The sequence below is a fragment of the Rutidosis leptorrhynchoides genome, chromosome 2 (assembly GCF_046630445.1).
Source record: "Rutidosis leptorrhynchoides isolate AG116_Rl617_1_P2 chromosome 2, CSIRO_AGI_Rlap_v1, whole genome shotgun sequence".
Lineage (NCBI taxonomy): Eukaryota > Viridiplantae > Streptophyta > Magnoliopsida > Asterales > Asteraceae > Rutidosis > Rutidosis leptorrhynchoides.
The window spans coordinates 213735012-213754901 of record NC_092334.1 but is presented as its reverse complement, the minus strand read 5'-3'; the positions used below and the strand labels follow the sequence as shown (position 1 = coordinate 213754901).

General features: G+C 33.1%; 1 protein-coding gene across 3 annotated transcripts; it reads left to right on the top strand.

Annotated features, from left to right (window-relative positions):
• The first annotated feature begins 11391 nt into the window (after window positions 1-11391).
• LOC139894413 (lon protease homolog 2, peroxisomal-like) lies at window positions 11392-19145 on the top strand. 3 transcript variants are annotated; one of them, XM_071877673.1, is made up of 17 exons: window positions 11392-11636; window positions 11821-11933; window positions 12015-12084; window positions 12175-12344; window positions 12633-12724; window positions 12811-12990; window positions 13067-13150; window positions 13261-13388; window positions 13565-13766; window positions 14474-14680; window positions 14794-14924; window positions 15321-15534; window positions 16249-16557; window positions 16815-17009; window positions 17481-17726; window positions 18303-18404; window positions 18811-19145. In XM_071877673.1, the coding sequence occupies exons 1-17, from the start codon at window positions 11530-11532 to the stop codon at window positions 18892-18894; spliced, it is 2634 nt and encodes an 877-aa protein (XP_071733774.1). In that variant the 5' UTR covers window positions 11392-11529; the 3' UTR covers window positions 18895-19145. The 3 variants fall into 3 exon arrangements, with proteins under 3 accessions (XP_071733774.1, XP_071733775.1, XP_071733776.1); XM_071877674.1 differs by lacking the exons at window positions 18303-18404; window positions 18811-19145 and having other exon boundaries at window positions 16815-17031; window positions 17481-17623; XM_071877675.1 differs by lacking the exons at window positions 11392-11636; window positions 11821-11933; window positions 12015-12084 and having other exon boundaries at window positions 12215-12344; window positions 12568-12724; window positions 18811-19143.
• The last annotated feature ends 745 nt before the right edge of the window (window positions 19146-19890 follow it).

The window sequence follows — 19890 nt, the reverse complement described above, 5'->3', positions numbered from 1 at the left end:
TGAAATATGTAATGAATGACTCCAAGTAATATCTCTAAAATGAGCAAATGCACAGCGGAAGATTTCTTTCGTACCTGAGAATAAACATGCTTTAAAGTGTCAACCAAAAGGTTGGTGAGTTCATCAGTTTAACATAAATAATCATTTCCATCTTTTTAATAGACCACAAGATTTCATATTTCCATTTCTCATAAACATACGTCCCATGCATAGAGACAAAAATATCATTCATATGGATTGAACACCTGGTAATCGACATTAACAATATGCATATAAGAATATCCCCATCATTCCGGGATCCTCCTTCGGACATGATATAAATTTCGAAGTACTAAAGCATCCGGTACTTTGGATGGGGCTTGTTGGGCCCGATAGATCTATCTTTAGAGTTCGCGTCAATTAGGGTGTCTGTTCCCTAATTCTTAGATTACCAGACTTAATAAAAAGGGCATATTCGATTTCGATCATTCAACCATATAATGTAGTTTTGATTACTTGTGTCTATTCCGTAAAACATTTATAAAAGCGCATGCATTCTCAGTCCCAAAAATATATATTGCAAAAGCATTTAAAAAGGGAGTAATGGAACTCACGCATATAAATATTGTAAAACAGTTAATAAAGCATTTGCATGTATTCTCAGCCCAAAAATGTAATGAGTAAAAAGGGAGTAAATGAAACTCACTGTAATGTATTTTGTAGTAAAAATACATATGACGACATTGAACAAGTGTAAGGTCGGTCTCGGATTCACGAACCTATATCATGTATATATATTAATATATATCACATTTAATCGACTATGTTTATTTATATTATGTAATGTATTAAGATTAATATCTTTATATATATAGGATTATATTTAGATGATAATAATAATAATAACAATAGTAATAATAATAATAATAATAATAATAATAATAATAATAATAATAATAATAATAATAATAATAATAATAATAATAATAATAATAATAATAATAATAATAATAATAATAATAATAATAACAATTTTAAAATACAACCTTTGAAGACAAGCTTTAAAAATAAATGTCTTCGCCCGGGTTCGAACACACGACCTCTCGCTTAAAGACCACTTCCCTAACCATTTCTTCACTCAATACTTTCTGAAATATCAAGTGTCCTAAATCATTTTACCCCAATAGTTTACGGCCCAAAAATGAAACATGTAGCCCAACAACAAAACTGAGTTGGGTCACAGCCCAATACTATAAGCAGAAACGCGGCCCAACATTTAATTAAACCTCGGTCCAACTGTGACCTGATCCAACATCCTTCACTTGGCCCAATATGTTTTACAAGCCCAATTCTAAAAGTCTAACAAGTCCACCAAGTCCAATACATGTTTTACATAGATTTAACGATGGGTTTGTGGGTGCTGTTGTTCGACCAGGAACTTCAACGACGACTGCATTATCATCTCTATCGCATCATCGTAATCTCCATCATTCCCACTAAGCATAAAGTGTTTGTTATTAAATCATCATCATAACCTATTTGTTACCATCTTAATGTTACAGCCTCTTTGCTCGTATTATTATCATTTGACGTCGCCACTTATAATTCTTGACCCATAAAATAATACACAAAAGTTAGGGGAACATCTTGTGACTTGATTTACCCACTTGCTTTTATTAATTGCAAAATTTATTTAATGAGTCAATAACCAACTAATTTGTTCACTCCATTCGGTATAGTGTCCAACTTTTGCAAGGATTTAATCAAGTAGACAGAATATAGTGGGTAGGGTATACGGTTTGTAATAAAAAAGTAAGAGAAGTAGCGAATTTCAACCGTCTTTTACAATCACTCCCATCATCATATTTCCATTATCAAAATCATTATAGTCATGTTACCGACAAATTTTAATAATGCTTTAAATAAAGAATAAATACTTGAGCAGGGTCATAAGCATATTCTTTAACGTCATACCTTACTTCATCATCGTACACCTTGGATTGGAACAGAAACAAGGGTGACAATTTGAGTTGTTTAGGTGATAAAGGTGGGATGTGATCGTGGTTGTTTTGTAACTCAATCAAGGAAAAGAAACAGATGAGCTATACCATCGTGTATTCATGATGATGACATGGTGGGTTGTTATGGTGGAAGTTTGAACAAAAGATTGTTCATGGTGGTAGTTTGGGTTTGATGGTTGTCTACATCTCTTGAAGAAACGAAAAGAAATGGTGATGTTGTGTGGTTAATATATTGTGGTTTATGGGTTCGTGACTCAAATCACAAGAAGGAAGGCTGCCGGGTTTTATTTGAGAAAATTTGGTGATGGGTTTTCCATGTGGTCTTCGGTTCAGGTAGTGATGGTAATCGAAGAAGAAAAGAAAAAAAATAATATAGCAGCAGGTTGACGTTGTAGTTTGGTGATGAAATGAAATGGGTTTCGGTTTATGTTGTTAGAAATCGAGGTACCTAGTGGAGTTGTTGAGTTCCCATGATCCATGTTTCCAGCCATAAACGTCAGACATGTTTGATTAAATTTTATATGTAGCATGGTTCCATTATTTCTTTAATGCTATGGATAGTGATGGTAAAACAATGGAGTGGTTTATGTCTAAATGTGTTTGTATTAATTGTCTTATAGCCAGGAAATAGACAGAACGAATCAATTAGGGAAAAGAAGTTAAAACTAGAAAATGACATTAACAGATTTTTGTTAAAAGAGAATATAGGATTCCTATATGATGTGTCGACATAACTCAGAGAAAACAAACAAAAAAATATATACAAAAGTATGAAAATGATGTCTAATCAAATCAATTATCTGTATAAGATTACTATTATTGATTGGAACTAATAAAGAAACAAGGAAAAAAATTAACTACAGAAAGATGTAGACATGTAACTGATCCTGATTCTTTCGTGATTTTATAAATTTATAATATTAATAACTAATAAATGAATTAGTAATAATAATAGTTAATAACAATTTATTTTAATAATAACAATAAAATTATTGATAAGATATTAATAATAATAAATCTAAAATAATAATACTGTTAATATAATCATATTATTAATAACAAAAATGCTAGTTTTACTAAGTTTAATAATAATTAATAATATTGATAGCTAATAAATTATAATTTTTATCATTCTTATAATAGTATTTATATTTAAAATCTCTATTTTGAAAATCATAACATTAAAATTATAATTGTAATCATAATAATAATAATATTATTAATATTACTAATTTTGATATTAATATTAATAATAATAATAATGAAAGAAATGTAAATTTTACAATATCAACTATATTCTTAACTTGTAATTATATTTAATATATTAATATTATATATCATTTATTATATTATACTTAATAATTATAGGGTAACATAAGTTGAATATTTATTATTTATACATTTTAATATAAATACATTATATATATAACCATTAATTATGTATATAGTTCATATCTATATATATCTTCATTTTAATAGCTACCTTAATATTCTGTATGTTATTTTATATATTAACTTCTAAGGATTCAATTACATGTTATTATTTCTACTACTTACTTTTATCTATACATTAAAGGTTCGTGAATCATCGAGAATACACAAGGGTTAAATGGATCCATGTAAATAGTTCACTACTTTCGAGACTTAACATTACAGACTTTGCTTATCGTGTTGAAACTATATAAAGATTAAGTTTAAATTTGGTTGAAAATTTCCGGGTCATCACAGTTATCGTAATAAAGTGAAATAGAGAATAGAGATGCGTCTTATCTCTTGATATAGTAACGATTGATTTTCGGAATTTAAGGAATAGAAAGTCTTCATAATCTAAATAAGATTTGATTCTTCGGGAATTAAGGAGATTAAGATCTTCTTTAATTATATGCGGTCATCTATCTTGATTGCTCTGTCTGTTACTTCGCTATAAATTGACCTCTTCTGTTTCATTATTTTCACCACTCCTACATCTTCTTCCTCATTTCATACTTCCAAAAGATTGTGAAATGTTTCATCCAGTTCTGATTCTTGATATACTCCTAACTTTTATATCTGTCATTCTTCTTTTTCATCTACCACCAGAGGAAGTTACTTTCTTTTACCATTACCTTGGGGTTATAGTGTTTTTCATTCTCCCGTGTCTTTATATTGCTATACGCATTGATATACAAGGTTTGTAAATTTCGGAGTTGTTATCGGGCTTATATTCTCCTTTTTATTTCAGAGCTCCATGCTTTCGATTTCTCTTCCCGACCTTATGTCAAGCGGATAATGGTCCAGAATTTGTAGGTATGAATTTCGGATGAACATAATTAATGTTCTAAGAAATAAATTGTAATGACACGATCTTGATTTGTCAAATTACCAGAATATCCGAAAAAAAGACCGAATCATTAAGAAAATATTTTCCTGATAGTTTAGAGGTTAAATAGAATGAAAGAGTTATGTAACATGGTTCATGATGAGGGTGGGATCTGTGAACCTTTGTCACGTTCCATTAGAAACTCAACATGACTTACTGTAATATAATCACGTTGATCAAGTGTCATTATATTATACTAACTCATGCTTCAGTTCCCAACATTACTTCAAAACATTCATTTTTTCGAATTTTTTAGATTTTAGAAACTAAAATAGTTTCTTTTATGATGTAACACAGATAGCGCGAAGAGGTAATGATTTCAGATAAGAATGGTTTCGAAAAATATCTTCAAAAATATGGAGGATATTTATAATGGGAGATACGATGATATCTTAGAATATTTAAGATAAGATGATGATGAAGAATATTGTCCGCAAAGGTTTTAGAGTAAGGAGCAAGGTATTCGCTAATGATTTCAGCAGACTCTGAATCATTTGTATTCTTTGAAGGTAGATTTAGTCTTTGTGATTTGTCCACAACCTCCTTCATGGTCTGCTCAATCCGTTTTTCATTTCCAAACCTTCTCTTTTTCTCAGCTTTACCACCATACTATTCTTTATCATCAAACTTTTGACTGTTAAGGTCGTTTATAGTTTTTGCTGCTTCATCAACATTTTTCCAAAATTCGGAGAACTAGTTTCGTAGTTTGGGGTGTTTTTCGAAAACTTCACATTCGAAGTATGTAAGTCCAGGAGGTAGACGTTATATGTACACATATAACTGTTGGTGTAGACGTGCTACAAGATTTCAAAATATTGATTGCTAATTCCTGATAGTTGGTATGGCAATTGCCGTTACAAGATGTGGATGAGTACATGATACGGTTTCAATGAGTATAAGCTTTGAAATTTCAAGGTTGTTTTCAGTAATAACAATGCTAAAGGATCTTTCACATTTTTGAAGTCAAAGTATAGCTTTGAAAGATGTAGAGATCTAAGAATGATGTCACCCGTTAAATCTTGACTTGGATTCTGATCCGTCAATATCAGAATATGTAATTGAATTTGTATGGAAACGATTGTATATCGCTGTGAGCATAGTTAATAATTTTTGACTCAAAGTTGAAGAATGTACAGTATAACATATTAATTGTGAACTTATATATTTCCCGGGAATTACCTACCCGTTAAAGATTTTACAAGTAATATTTTGTACAAAAGAATTTTTATTACCGTCTTTATGAAAATATATGTATGTATATTTTCTTCAGATGTAATACAGATTTGATGAGTTAATATCATATTAAGCTCATTTGATTTTTGACTTGAATTAGAAATGAATAATCTCTAAAACATTAAAGATTTAATAATTTTTACAGAGTATTTCACTAATGTAATCAATACTCAGTTTTATTGATATTTTCTCAGTGAATCATGTTGGTGCTCATGGAACTCTTGCTAACTTCGCAAGGTACGAATGATGTTTTCTAGAAAGTTTCGAATACATCGAAGATGAAAGTATAAAATCAACCATATAATTGAATAATATACTTAGTTTATTATGAAATGGGATTCATTGAGTTGGAAACAGAGATTGTAATTAACGATGGTTAAGTCATTAACGAAGGATGTACATCATAGCATATTAGTAATATGAATTAACCGAGTAGTACCTACCAGTTAAGATTCACACGTAATAACTTGGTACGAAAAGATTTATTTTGATTTCAAAATTCATATATATTAAATATACATAAAATTTCTTCAGGGGAAATGAGTTAATACTTCATCGGTTATTATTGCTGGTATTTCTTGGTAACTACGGTGCGTATGACATTGATGCTCGTGGAACAGATTGTGAAGTTGAGGTTTGCGATGCGGATGTTGTTGGTGGTGGTAATGGTACTGTTGGTGTTGTTGTCGGTGGTACTGTTGATGCCGGTGATGCTGCTGGTGCTTGTAACCTTTGCATCATATTCTCCAAAGCCACTACCCGAGCGCGAAGCTCGTTGACTTCTTCTACTACACCGGGATGATTGGCGGTTCGGACGAGCGGATGAGTAAGATCCAGAATTTGAGAGAGTATATGATCATGACGAGATATTCTGGAGATGAGAGAGAACATGGTATTACAAACAGGTTCGCCGGTAAGTGCTTCAGGTTCTTCGCCAAGAGGGCAATGTGGTGGATGGAAGGGATCGCCTTCTTCTTGTCTCCAATAATTAAGTAGGCTACGAACCCATCCCCAATTCATCCAGAATAGATGATGGCTAATTGGTTGATCTATTCCGGTTACACTTTCTTCAGAGTTCAGGTGAATATCCATATCGGAATAGCTGTCAGAGTTTAAGGAATTTGAACTAGATACGGGATCCATCTTGTATAATTAGGGAGATGGTTTTTTTTTATATGAATTAGATTACAGAATTTAGTTTGGTATTCTTCAATACATAATTTACATATGTATATATAATACCAAATTCCATAAATCACGGAGAAATTTTCGGAAGATGTCAGGAAAAATTTACAGTAACAGATACGCTAAGATATGAATTTTGTCTATACACTATTCATGCAATCAATGCAGTAAAACGTGTCTAGACTAGGAATGATAAGCAGGTAATTTTTGACAAAAATGATAAACAAAACTTTTGACATGCAGACACGGTCGAAGTCCAGACTTACTAATGCATCCTAACAACTATCAGTTAGACACACTCATGCAAGACCTGGTTCACTAGGACCAACGCTCTGATACCAACTGTGACGATAGCTCCAAATCCATATGGACGAACACGTCATTCATCGATTTCATTGCGAGGTATTTGACCTCTATATGATACGTTTTGTAAACATTGCATTCTTTTGAAAAGGTACACCATATATGAATATTTAAATCAAAGGTTTTCGACATCTGATGATTTCTACATATAGACAATCACCGTAAATAATATTTTACAATAGTACTTCCATTGACAATGCAGTCAAAATAAGATACATGGTGATGATTTGGTGAATGCAACGTTTCCTTGATAAATATGCCATGTAAGACTCCATGCACATAGCTTGTCTAACATATAAGCAAACAGCGGAAGACTTCTAGGGAACCTGAGAATAAACATGCTAACAAGTGTCAACACAAAGGTTGGTGAGTTCATAGTTTTAATGTTGCGCATAATCTGTATATAAAGGTGGATCACAAGATTTCAGTTGTTTCATCCAGAAACGTTTATCAAAATATTCTACGAAATTGAGCACCCTGGTAACTAAACTTAACGTATATATAATTTATACCCTTTGTATAATCATCTTAATAATACACGCAAACTAACGTGTACGCTTCTCAAATATCATACGTCCGTTAAAAGGCTAGTGCTCTAGCTCGGACGGGGATATCAAGCCCTATGGATCCATATACTACTACTCGCGCCCACCAGTTCTTATAACCGGCAGTTACTAGTTACCAAAGCTAAGGGATTTTCGGTTCAAACTCAGTGTAGAATTTAGTATGTACTTGTATCCATTGCGTTTAAAATAAAGTGCATGCATTCTCAGCCCAAAAATATAGATTGCAAAAGCAATTAAAAAGGGAGCAAATGAAACTCACCTTAGCCGCATATAAAGTCGTTCACCAAAATGTGATCGAAACTCGAATTACCAAATAACCGTAGATCTCAACCTAGAGAACATATGTTGGTCAATACATGTCTATCAAGCTAGGTCAGGTCATAGTGTATCACAATCCTAATGCTCGATATTGACATACAACAGTTATCCAATGTTGTTTCAAAAAGTCAATTTTGACAATAGTTTAACAAAACGAGACGTACCTTATATAAGGATTCATTTACTCGGTTGGTAATATTCAAAAATCCAATTTATCAATCTTGTAAACAAGTTGTTTAAATCTTAATTGCAGATTCAAAAGCAATTTCAATTAACGTCAGTCATAATTCAGTTGATCGAAACTATTCGGTGCCTAAATGAAAAGTTACTAATTTTTCGCCAGCTTTCCAAAAACATGTATATCATATACCTTTTACCAGTAATATTTGTATTTAATTCGGGATTCATTATAAACTGTTTAACGACAAAATTTAGCATACAAACATGTATAAATATATATACTCGAGCACTAGACATGTATACACTATTAATATATAAAAAAGATAAAATATGAGTGCTTACGTATCAGTATTGAGATTCAATATTGTAGGAAAGTACGTAGACGTAACGGAAATGATAAACACTAGATTTGATTCAGAAATATACCCCCGAACATTACCCATAACCTCCTTGGCAATAACCCATAATTTCCTTAGCTCTATCCCGCTCGAAAACATATTTTGAAGTGACACGCTCATGACCTCGTCGTAGTATTTTATGTATAATATTAATTAATAATAATACTACTAATAGTATTAAAATTAATTATAATATTAATTAATTAATAATAATAATAATAATAATAATAATAATAATAATAATAATAATAATAATAATAATAATATATAAATATATATTACAGAGGGAGATAGATGGATTGGGGTGTGTGTGTGTCTCGAAGCAAAACGAATTCAATTTATAAACTTTTCCTGAAATCTGACCCCATGCGATCGCATGGGTTTTATGCCTATTTTCCATGCGATCGCATGGCCCCAAAATCCAGCTCACATTTTTTTTTGTATTTTTGTTTGTCGACATAATTATTAATAATATATATAATATATTTAATTTATATAATTAATTATATATTATATTAAATTCACATGCATAGTTAACTTGTAATTTTTGTTCCGATAAGTCGTACGTTGTTACGCGACTTATGTCCCGGTTCCGGTTTTTCGAGTGTCCCTTCGTACGCTGAGAAAACTTGTAATTTACATTCTAGGACACGTACCTTTATCAAAATATAGCCTTAAATTATCCCTAAATTATACCACCCAAAGTATATCTTAAACTTTCGAGTATTTTGATCATTTACTTCTATAAATCATTGTCTCGTTATTTATCAATATAATAGTATTTATCAAACGTTTCATAACCAAGTTAATATCTATTCTCAATATTTATAAACACGTTTTAAAATACGTATCGCAAGTTATTCATATAATTAATTCTTATCAGTTAATATTCCTTATTATTGTATGTATCCAAATTACGTTATTTAAACAAATAATTCACCATTTATTCCGAATACCGTTAAAAATGAATGATTTCTCAAATCAACGTGGACCTCTCAACAGAGACACGTAATAATATCATAATTCTTAAGAGACTCAGTAAATATCTTTTACTAGAATCATTTGGCATAATCTTTTAACTCTGTAGTTAAATATATCAATCAGATAATCAAACCAATAAGTTTAATGCACAATATCATATCCTCAACACTTTGTTACATTTTCAAGTTATAGTATATGTATCTATATATAATTGTTCGCGTTTCGTTGAGAACAATCGAAGGTTAATTGAACAGTTAAATATTTTGAGATTTAACTTCATAGACTTTGTTTATCGTGTCGGAAACGTTAATCATACAAGATTAAGTTTAAATTTGGCCAGAATTTTTCGGGTCATCACAGTAGCCTATTTCACCTTAGCTTTGCCCTTTTGAATTCTCCTTGACACCACAAAAAGCCTCTCATTAAGGCTTCAATCTCCGCTATAATTAAGATTTGAAGAAGAAACACCGACCATAACTTGCATAGAAGTGAACATTTATTTCATAACAATCTAAAAAAGTAATGTACGTCTAACGATATTCATATTTTAATACCTATTAATATCCCGAAATCTTAGTACATGGTTTTATATAAAATGTATAATGAATGAATAATGAAGTGCATATTATGTTGAGTATGTTGAACATGAAAATTAAGTTAAAATGGAGTTTAGTATAACAAAAAGAATAAAAAAAAAGGTGATAAATGTAAAATAACGATAACTTTTGAGAATTATTTGTGAAAGCGTGTTGGATCGGGGACGGGAGGGACGATAGAGAATGGAAGCTTTTTTGACCAATTTAGAAATGGCGACTTGAATTCTGACGGAGTTGGAATTGAATCAACCTTTTCGTCTAAGGCTAATGCGGAAGATGGCGTCAACAAAAACATTGGTGCTTGATTCGGTCTTTTGGTTCTTCATTGTATAGTGTTTTGATAGTTTCTTTTCGTCATTTATTGTCTTATACTTTGTTAGGGTCACGTTATTACGTTAAGGCTCGATTTTAGTTAGCGTTTTTTTTTTCTTTCTATTTTGGTTAGGATTCGTTTACTGTCGTCGAGCCTCAGTCGTGGTGGTTCCTTTGTATCCTTTGTTTCTTGTCTCTTTGTAAAAAAAAAAGGAAAAAAATACGCTCTTTGTCGAAAAAAAGATTAATAATATTAAAAAAACGGTATTTTTATCTATATACTAAAACTCACGGCCGAATTCGTCGTTACAGTTCTATTTAATTGTCGTTTTTAGTTTGCGTTCACACTACAAACGATATCCCTCAATTTCGGTTTAATTTACATAACGGCCCGTCAGGTTCCCACTTTTTCAGGGGTAGAAAATGTAAATATATAATTTTATTAAAATATAAGAAACTAATTACACCCGAATTTTCAACGGGCCCTATTTTCTCGCTCGGCCCGAGTTAAATTTTTTCGAGACCACCGTTCAACTCGAAAAAATCAGAGGGACACAACGGGACTAACTATACGCGAAACGGACATCGTTAAAAAAACATTAAATAACGGGCCATATATTCTTGCTCGGTGCGAGTTAAATTCTTCCGAAACCACCGTTCAACTCGAAATAATTTTACGAACACAACGCGACTAACTATACGTGAAACGGACATCGTTAAAAAACACTAAATATTTCGGGCTATATTTCATACACATATATACACGTCTAACAAACAACTCAACCTACTAGATATATTAGGTAACAAAGAAAGTATATTCAAATTCGTGATTTTTTTTTTCTAGTTTACAACAATAAGTGAAGAATAGTATAGATGAAAAATCAAAATGAAACTAATTAACAGAAAAGCTGTCAGGACACCGACCGACTGCTTTTTCATTCTTTCATCAATTCTTCTGTATCTATCTATAATCTATAACTATATATACACACACACACACATTAACATGTACTGAAAATCCCACACAAATACGCTTTAATGGTGGAACCAGTTGAACTGCCGAGCCGAATTGGAATCCTTCCATTCAGGAACAAAGTATTATTACCTGGTGCTATCATTCGAATTCAATGCACTTCTCCTAGCAGGTATCATATTAAATTTTGTCGTTTTAAATGAATGAAGTAGTTTGATATGCAATATGATTGCGATACGCCTCAACAATTTCAATAAAGTTCAATGATTTTATATGCGAATTGATAGAAGTTTGTTGATTTGTGTAATTGAGGTTAAAATTAGGGTTAATTGTTTTATGTAATTGTGTGATTGAAGTGTGAAATTGGTTGAACAAGAGCTGTGGCAAAGAGAGGAGAAAGGATTGATTGGTATATTGCCAGTTCGAGATGCTGCGGAATCGATAACAGTCGGTTCGGATGTCACACAAGGTGATTTCATCATAATTTTGTTATTTAATTATAACTTTTTTTAGTTAATGAGCTTAGAACTACTGACTTTTTGTGTTGTAGGGGGTGATTCTGGTGATAGAAGCTCGAAAATCGATGGAAAAGGTCAACATGAACCGAATTGGCATACTAGGTATAGTTGGATTATGCTTTAAAAAAAAAGTAAAAAAAAAAAAAAGATATTGTTTGATTATATTGTTTAATCTTTTGAATTATATTAAAGGGGAGTTTCTGCTCGTGCGATACATTTATCAAGAGGAGTTGAGAAGCCAAGTGGGAGGGTTACCTACATAGTTGTTCTTGAAGGACTGAGCAGGTTTAGTGTACAGGAGCTCAACACTAAAGGAGCATATGCTACTGCAAAAATTTCACCTATTGATATGACAAAAGCTGGTATATTAATCGTACAATTATTCACCATGTTAACGTTAGGAATTTTATACATAGTGTCATTGGTCATTTAACTTTTATGTTTTGAATTACACAAGAAATGCCATCTAAAATATCAAGTCTTGAATATTAGTTGATAACTTGGCCTTTTTTTAACTCCTCGGGTTTAAAAAAACATGTTAAAACTGCTAGGTCTGTGACAATATTAAGCGGTATTTGTATGTAGAGAAGTAGCTTTATGCTATGGTCTTTCAAGATGTTGAGTTGCTACGGTTTTCTAATTTTAATTAGAGATGGAGCAAGTAGAACAAGACACAGACTACATAGCATTGTCTCGTCAATTTAAACTGACTGCGATGGAGCTTATTTCTGTTCTTGAGCAGGTATCGATCACCGATGAACCCTATTTTTACTTTTGTTTGTTAAATTGTGACATAATAATATACAGTCTTGTGATAATTTGTTGTAGAAACAAAAAACTGGGGGGAGAACTAAAGTTCTTCTTGAGACTGTTCCTGTGCATAAATTGGCAGATATATTTGTTGCTAGTTTTGAGATTAGCTTTGAAGAGCAGCTGTCTATGTTAGATTCTGTTGATTTAAAAGTGAGAATTTCAAAAGCCACAGAGTTAGTTGACAGGCATTTACAGGTAGGTAAACTCTACGTTTTTACTTTAAAATGTTTGTAATCAGTCATTTGTTGATAATATTATTATTATTTTTCAGTCTATTCGTGTGGCGGAAAAGATTACGCAAAAGGTTGAAGGACAGTTGTCGAAAACACAGAAAGAGTATCTTCTACGCCAGCAGGTAAGTTTTTTTACATATAAACTAGGTGTCAGCATGAAAATTCATTTTCTGAATTTGTTTGTATATATATTTTCGTATATGATATATTTTAAATGTTAAATGTAAACCAGATGAGAGCTATAAAAGAAGAACTTGGGGACAATGATGATGAAGATGATGATGCTGCTGCCCTTGAAAGGAAAATGCAAGATGCTGGTATGCCTCCAAGTATCTGGAAGCATGCACAGAGGGAATTAAGGTGTGTTTCCGTAAATTCATACAATTAAATATATTGTTTTTGGATGCATTGTACAATTAAAGATACAACATTTTGATTTGTGCATTTCTTAAATGGGATTGGTGGAATCCGATACTAGCATTGATGATCAAAATTCTTAACCTAATATTTTACCTTACTTTGAAATACTCTATCAGGAGACTAAAAAAAATGCAACCTCAGCAACCCGGTTATAACAGCTCTCGTGCTTATCTTGAGCTTCTTGCTGATTTGCCATGGCAGACAACCAGCGAAGAAGCTGAGTTGGACCTAAAAGCTGCGAAAGAGCGGCTTGACAGTGACCACTATGGCTTAGTCAAAATCAAGCAAAGGATTATTGAATATTTAGCAGTTCGCAAGGTTGACTAGCTATCTACATTAATTTTTTTTTTTTTCTACTAATCTTTGTGCTGTCATGATTAGAGGTAGAGGTGACAACTTTATCCCATTTGCATAAAAACGGGTCAAGTTGGGTTGTATTTGTCTCCAAGTGGTCAAACAGATAGAATTGCAAAGATTGGCTATAATGAGTGAGAAGTCACCTCTAGTGTTTTCATATGTTTAAACCTCCGAATCACGATAATTAAGGATATTAAGTAAATATTTTGCAATGTTGCAAAGTACTCGGTCGGGACTTGGGTGTTGGCAACTCGGGGATTAATTGGATTGGACTTATTACACATTTAATATAGATTTCAAAATTTATGTGTACAATATAGAAAAAAACTATAAACATAAACATAGACTTTAACATAATTGTGTAAAAACATAAATGTAATCGTTCTTTTGTCCAAAATCTCTAAAATTCTAGTTTAAATTCATACTAAAATGTTGATCAATTTTGACTTTGACCAACATATCCGATTTTTACCCATTAATAGATGTTTGGATTTTGGAAAATCGGATCGGTCTATACTTGAAAAGGAGTAATCAGGGTTTACAACAGTGATATTTTGAAGTGTAAGCTTTCAGACCTTACTTGATACGTAGGCTCTTGTAACATTCAAATTAAATGGACAACAACTCACCTCAATTTGGAAGTAACTAATCGGGTCTTCAAAATGCAGCTGAAGCCAGATGCCAGAAGCCCTGTATTATGCTTTGTGGGCCCACCGGGTGTCGGAAAAACGTCTTTGGCATCATCTATAGCTGCTGCTCTGGGTAGGAAATTCATACGAATTTCTCTCGGTGGCGTTAAGGATGAAGCTGATATTAGAGGGCATCGGAGAACATACATTGGAAGCATGCCAGGTCGCCTCATTGATGGATTAAAGGTAAACATGGCTTTTTATAATACGTATTCTTTTTCCATTTTAAATGGTTCAGTTTGTCAAGCACATTAAATTTTTTCATACGTTTGACTTTTGAGATTTTGTTTTGCCTTCAGAAAGTAGGTGTTTGCAACCCAGTTATGTTGCTGGATGAAATTGACAAGACAGGATCTGATAGTCGTGGTGACCCTGCTTCGGCACTGCTTGAGGTTCTTGACCCGGAACAAAACAAAACATTTAATGATCAGTATCCTAATTTAGGATACCTTCTTTAGATTTTTATTTTTTTTTCATTGATTTGTGTACAGGTGGCAAAATGGGTGCCTCTGGCGGATTGGTAATGGGTCAAAGCGTTTCTGGTTAAACGTGTCAATTTTATATAGGTTTATAAGTTTCACTTTGCCTTAATCTGAAACACTTTTAGGCGTTTTATTCAAATTAGTGTGTCCAAGACAATCAGAATCAGAAATATCTTTTAAAATAAAATCGATTAGTAAAAATCTCAATTTTTAATGATTTAGGAGCTAAATCTTGCTTATATGTTATTTCCTTATCATACATTTAAATACATAATTCCTTGGTTTAAGCGATCAAGTAAATACATTCCATGTCCGTTCAGAATTCCTTAATTCATACGTTAAAGCTATTTGAATGTACCTTTTGATCTATCAAAAGTGATATTTGTGGCGACTGCAAATAGGGCACAGCCGATTCCACCACCACTCTTAGACAGAATGGAAGTCATTGAGCTACCTGGATATACATCCGAAGAAAAGCTTAGGATAGCAATGCGCCATTTAATTCCCCGTGTTCTGAATCAGCATGGCTTGAATTCCGATTTCCTTCAAATTCCCGAGGTATGCAATTATTAAGTTTTTTTTTTGGGTTCTTATAGTCAGTCAGTTGCAGCAGTTCATGAGCTTCTTGTGTATGGTTTTTAACAAATTTTGTATATCTCACTTGCTCATGTATTCTAGAGGCGTCAAGTTTCAACCATATATGTGAAAATGGGTCGATAGTTTAATATATTACGGAGTAACTGATAAGGAAACGTGTCAAGCGGTTAAATAGATTCCCATGCGTCTTTACAGTATTCTAAATTACCTTAGTAGCCAAGTTGGATCATTGTGCAAAAATCGTTACTTGGGGAGTACTTGGTCGGGACTTTTCAGGGAGTACTCGGCTACTCGGGGTAACTCGGATGTTGACCGAGTTTGACTTTGACTGATTTTGATCGAGTTTTGACCGATTTTCCGAGTAATCCCGAGTTTTGACCAATTTTTGACCGAGTTTGACCAAGTTTAACCAGGTTCTCGTCGAGTACTCCACGAGTTGTAAAATCTCGCCAAGTAATTCCGAGTTCTGCAACACTGATCATTGTGTCATTAACTGTATTTATCTTTTATTTTTACATACTAACTACGTATTATGCATTTAACAGAAGACGAGAAAGTGTTGGTTGGTTGGTCAGCCAGCGCATTTCTGACTTTACATGTATTTCATTTGACCCAAACCTGTTTTAACCCATTACAAAACCTTTTTAACACAGTTATGTTTCTTATTCATGGTAGGGCATGGTAAAACTTGTTATTGAGAGGTATACTAGAGAAGCTGGTGTGAGGAATCTGGAGAGGAACCTAGCGGCATTAGCTCGTGCAGCTGCCGTCATAGTAGCAGAGCAAGAGCATAATCTTCCACTTAACAAAAATATTAACCCCATTTCTTCACCATTGTTGGAGAGTCGAATTGCTGAAGGTGGGGCCGAAGTAGAGATGGAAGTTATACCAATGGGTGTCAATAATAATCATGAAATATCAGATGTTTTCAGGATTATGTCACCGTTGATTGTTGATGAAGAAATGCTGGAAAAAGTACTAGGGGTAAGTTATTTACAGATTTACCCAAATACTTGACTAGAGGTGGCAATATCAACCCACTTATTTATGGTGGGGTCGTATTCAATCAGATACACTACTTATAATTTCTTTTTAATGAACAAAAAAGTGTTTGCGGGTAAACCCAATCAGACCCAGATTGTTTTGACCCGCCCAACTTACCACCTCTGATCTTGATTGTATGTGTCTAAGTCTATATTTTCTTATTTTCTTGCCCCGATGACATTATTACTCAAACTCAGCCTCCAAAGTATGATAATAAAGAAGCTGCAGAGAGGGTTGTGACTCCCGGGGTAACTGTTGGGCTAGTTTGGACTGCCTTTGGTGGAGAAGTCCAGTTTGTGGAGGCTACAGCAACCGCAGGAAAAGGGGATCTGCACCTTACTGGACAATTGGGTGATGTCATCAAAGAGTCAGCACAGATAGCACTCACATGGGTATCTATTCATCTAATATTATGTTAGTCTTATGTCATTGTTTCGTGCACAGATACACACACACTATTGTAAAAGTCAGCCGACACATGGATTTGGGAACTAACGCGGGTTTTGCCATATAAGTATATAACGCCTAAAAAGTTGGTGGTCTAACGCTAAAAAGGTGGGTCAAAGTTGGGTTGAGTAGGGCTGAGTCGGTTAAAGTCAAAATTGGTCAAAATTTTAATTTTTATTAAAATTTGATGTTGTGCCCATATCTTGTGTTTGGTATATTCGTGTGCAATATATGTACATATATCTTCAATTTCTTAATTACTAAAAGTCAATGTTGGTCTACGCCCGACTTATCCCCGACTCAACAAACTCGACAGACTTACCCCTCCAAGGTCCCGACCGACTCATCTCGGACTCACTACTTATACAACCTTGCGCACACAATATTCAAATATATATATTTTTGGGTGGAGACAGGTAAGAGCTAGAGCTACTGAACTTAATTTGGCTACTGCACAAGAAAGTAATCTTTTGGAAGGAAGAGATGTTCATATTCATTTTCCAGCAGGGGCTGTGCCAAAAGATGGACCATCAGCTGGTGTCACACTTGTCACCTCATTAGTTTCCCTTTTCAGTAGAAGGAGAGTCAGAGCCGATACTGCAATGACAGGAGAGATGACGTTACGTGGTCTGGTGTTACCCGTTGGGGGTATCAAGGATAAGGTTCTTCATATATACATGCACTATACATACATATATACATATATGCATGGCACCATACACCATATTAGTTTAGGTTTATTGAAATATCTCAAGATGCCTCACAAGAGGTTTCGGGTTCAAACGTCACTAGCAACACATCTTAAGGTGGCCATTGAAAGGGTCGGAAATGGTCACAGGATAACTTGGTTAAGCCGGGTACATCTAAGTAAATAAAATACTCCCCCTTCTCGGTAACCTGAATAGGGAAAACCTCCTTTGTTTACCTGTTATTAAAAACGGGTCAAACGGGATGGGTCCAATGAGGCAGAAATCGCTTTTTCTTATGACACACATTTTTATCATTATTAATTGTAATTAATGATTATTAACTTACATAATAAGACCATTAATCTACATATATTATATTATAATTCAGATTAAATATTCTACCTTATTTACTATGTTGGCTAGACAACCCAAAAGTGATAACCTGTGATGACTTGGCCTTGAAAATTAACAACTTTGGCTTGTTAACCAACCGATTTTCACTAATATAAAGTTAATTTTTTTTTTTTTTTTTTTTTTTTTTTTAAACAGGTGTTGGCAGCACACCGCTATGGGATCAAAAGAGTGATTCTTCCGGAGAGAAATTTGAAAGATTTGGCTGAAGTACCTGCAGCTGTTCTTGGAAGCCTAGAGGTTAATACCATCCCCACAAACATTTTGATGCATTTCTATATATGCTAAATAAATAAAATAAATATGTTTCTATTAACTTACCTTTAAAATTCTGCTTTAATCAAAGCATCCTTAGTTTCTGTTAATTAACTGTTAGTATGGTTTAAACCCAAGTGATCAACATTTAAACCTTTCTTTTTTGCAAAAATGTCAAAATAGATGAATACTTATTATAGGGTCATGTTATTAGATGTCAATTTATTAGACAGTTGATTTGGGCAAACTTTGACTTTTGGGGTCAAACAAAGCGTAGTAATGTCTTAGATTCGATTACACTAGATATATGTACATCTTAAATTCTGCAGATCAATATATTGGTATTTTTTTCCCCATCATTTTGACATTTGTAGTGCTTTTGGGTACACAGATACTGCTTGCTAAGAGAATGGAAGATGTACTTGAACATGCTTTTGAAGGGGGCTGCCCTGTGAAAAAACATTCAAAACTTTAAAAAAAACGACCAAACTGACATCCGCTTGAAAATCGTGCAAACAACTTTCTTGTCTTTGGACTAACCAACTGCACATCCCGAGTCCTATTGTTTCTCCTTTGTAAAATGCACCACAGATATTATTGATTATTGTTCATTTGTATTTGTATTTGTAGTTTGGAAAGATGCATTAATTATCTCGTAATTATGTAAAATACATTTCTTACTTGATCAGTCTTCAAGCTTCTCTTACACCCATGATATCACTGAATGCGGGTTCAGATACAGAAATATGTTTAAAAAAAACACATTAGCAAGATATTTCATTTTTACAGTATATATATAGAATGTTGATAACCATAAATCATCATAAATTTCATAGTTGAAGTTTTGGAAAAGGGAAAGCATAGATTTTTGTTTCCTTGCATAAAATTCATATGAAACATGATTTGCTGTTCACGAGGTTATAATGGTCTTTTTACACTTTTACGTCATGCTGACATCATTGTCACGTCATGATGACGTCATCATACCTTTTTTTCCATCTTATTTTTCTTTTAACCAAAAACACATAATTTAGATATTTTTTTAGTCTTACACTTCTGAAATTCCCGAATCTAGGTATTACTATTACTATATACACTAACAAACAAAGTGAATGGTGCCCTCCTATTGGTCGGTCACTATTCATCAATAGTGGCCGACCACTGTTCATCACTTTTTTTTTTTTTTACTTTCGCTCTTTTTTTTTTCTCTCCTACTTTCACTTTATATATACTATATTGGCCGACTCCTATTCATCAACAGTAATTTTTTTTCTTTATTTCCCACTATTCATCATTTTAATTTTTTATTCCCGAATACATGAACACATACACTCGCTATTACACGGTTTAAAATATATAATTTTTTTTTTTTTAATTTTTTTAAGTTAAATCGCTTGCACTTTTCAAGCAGTAGCGCGCGAACCCCACCTTTCTTTTTATTACTATATGCTATTGAGTGGCAGTCAGTGCG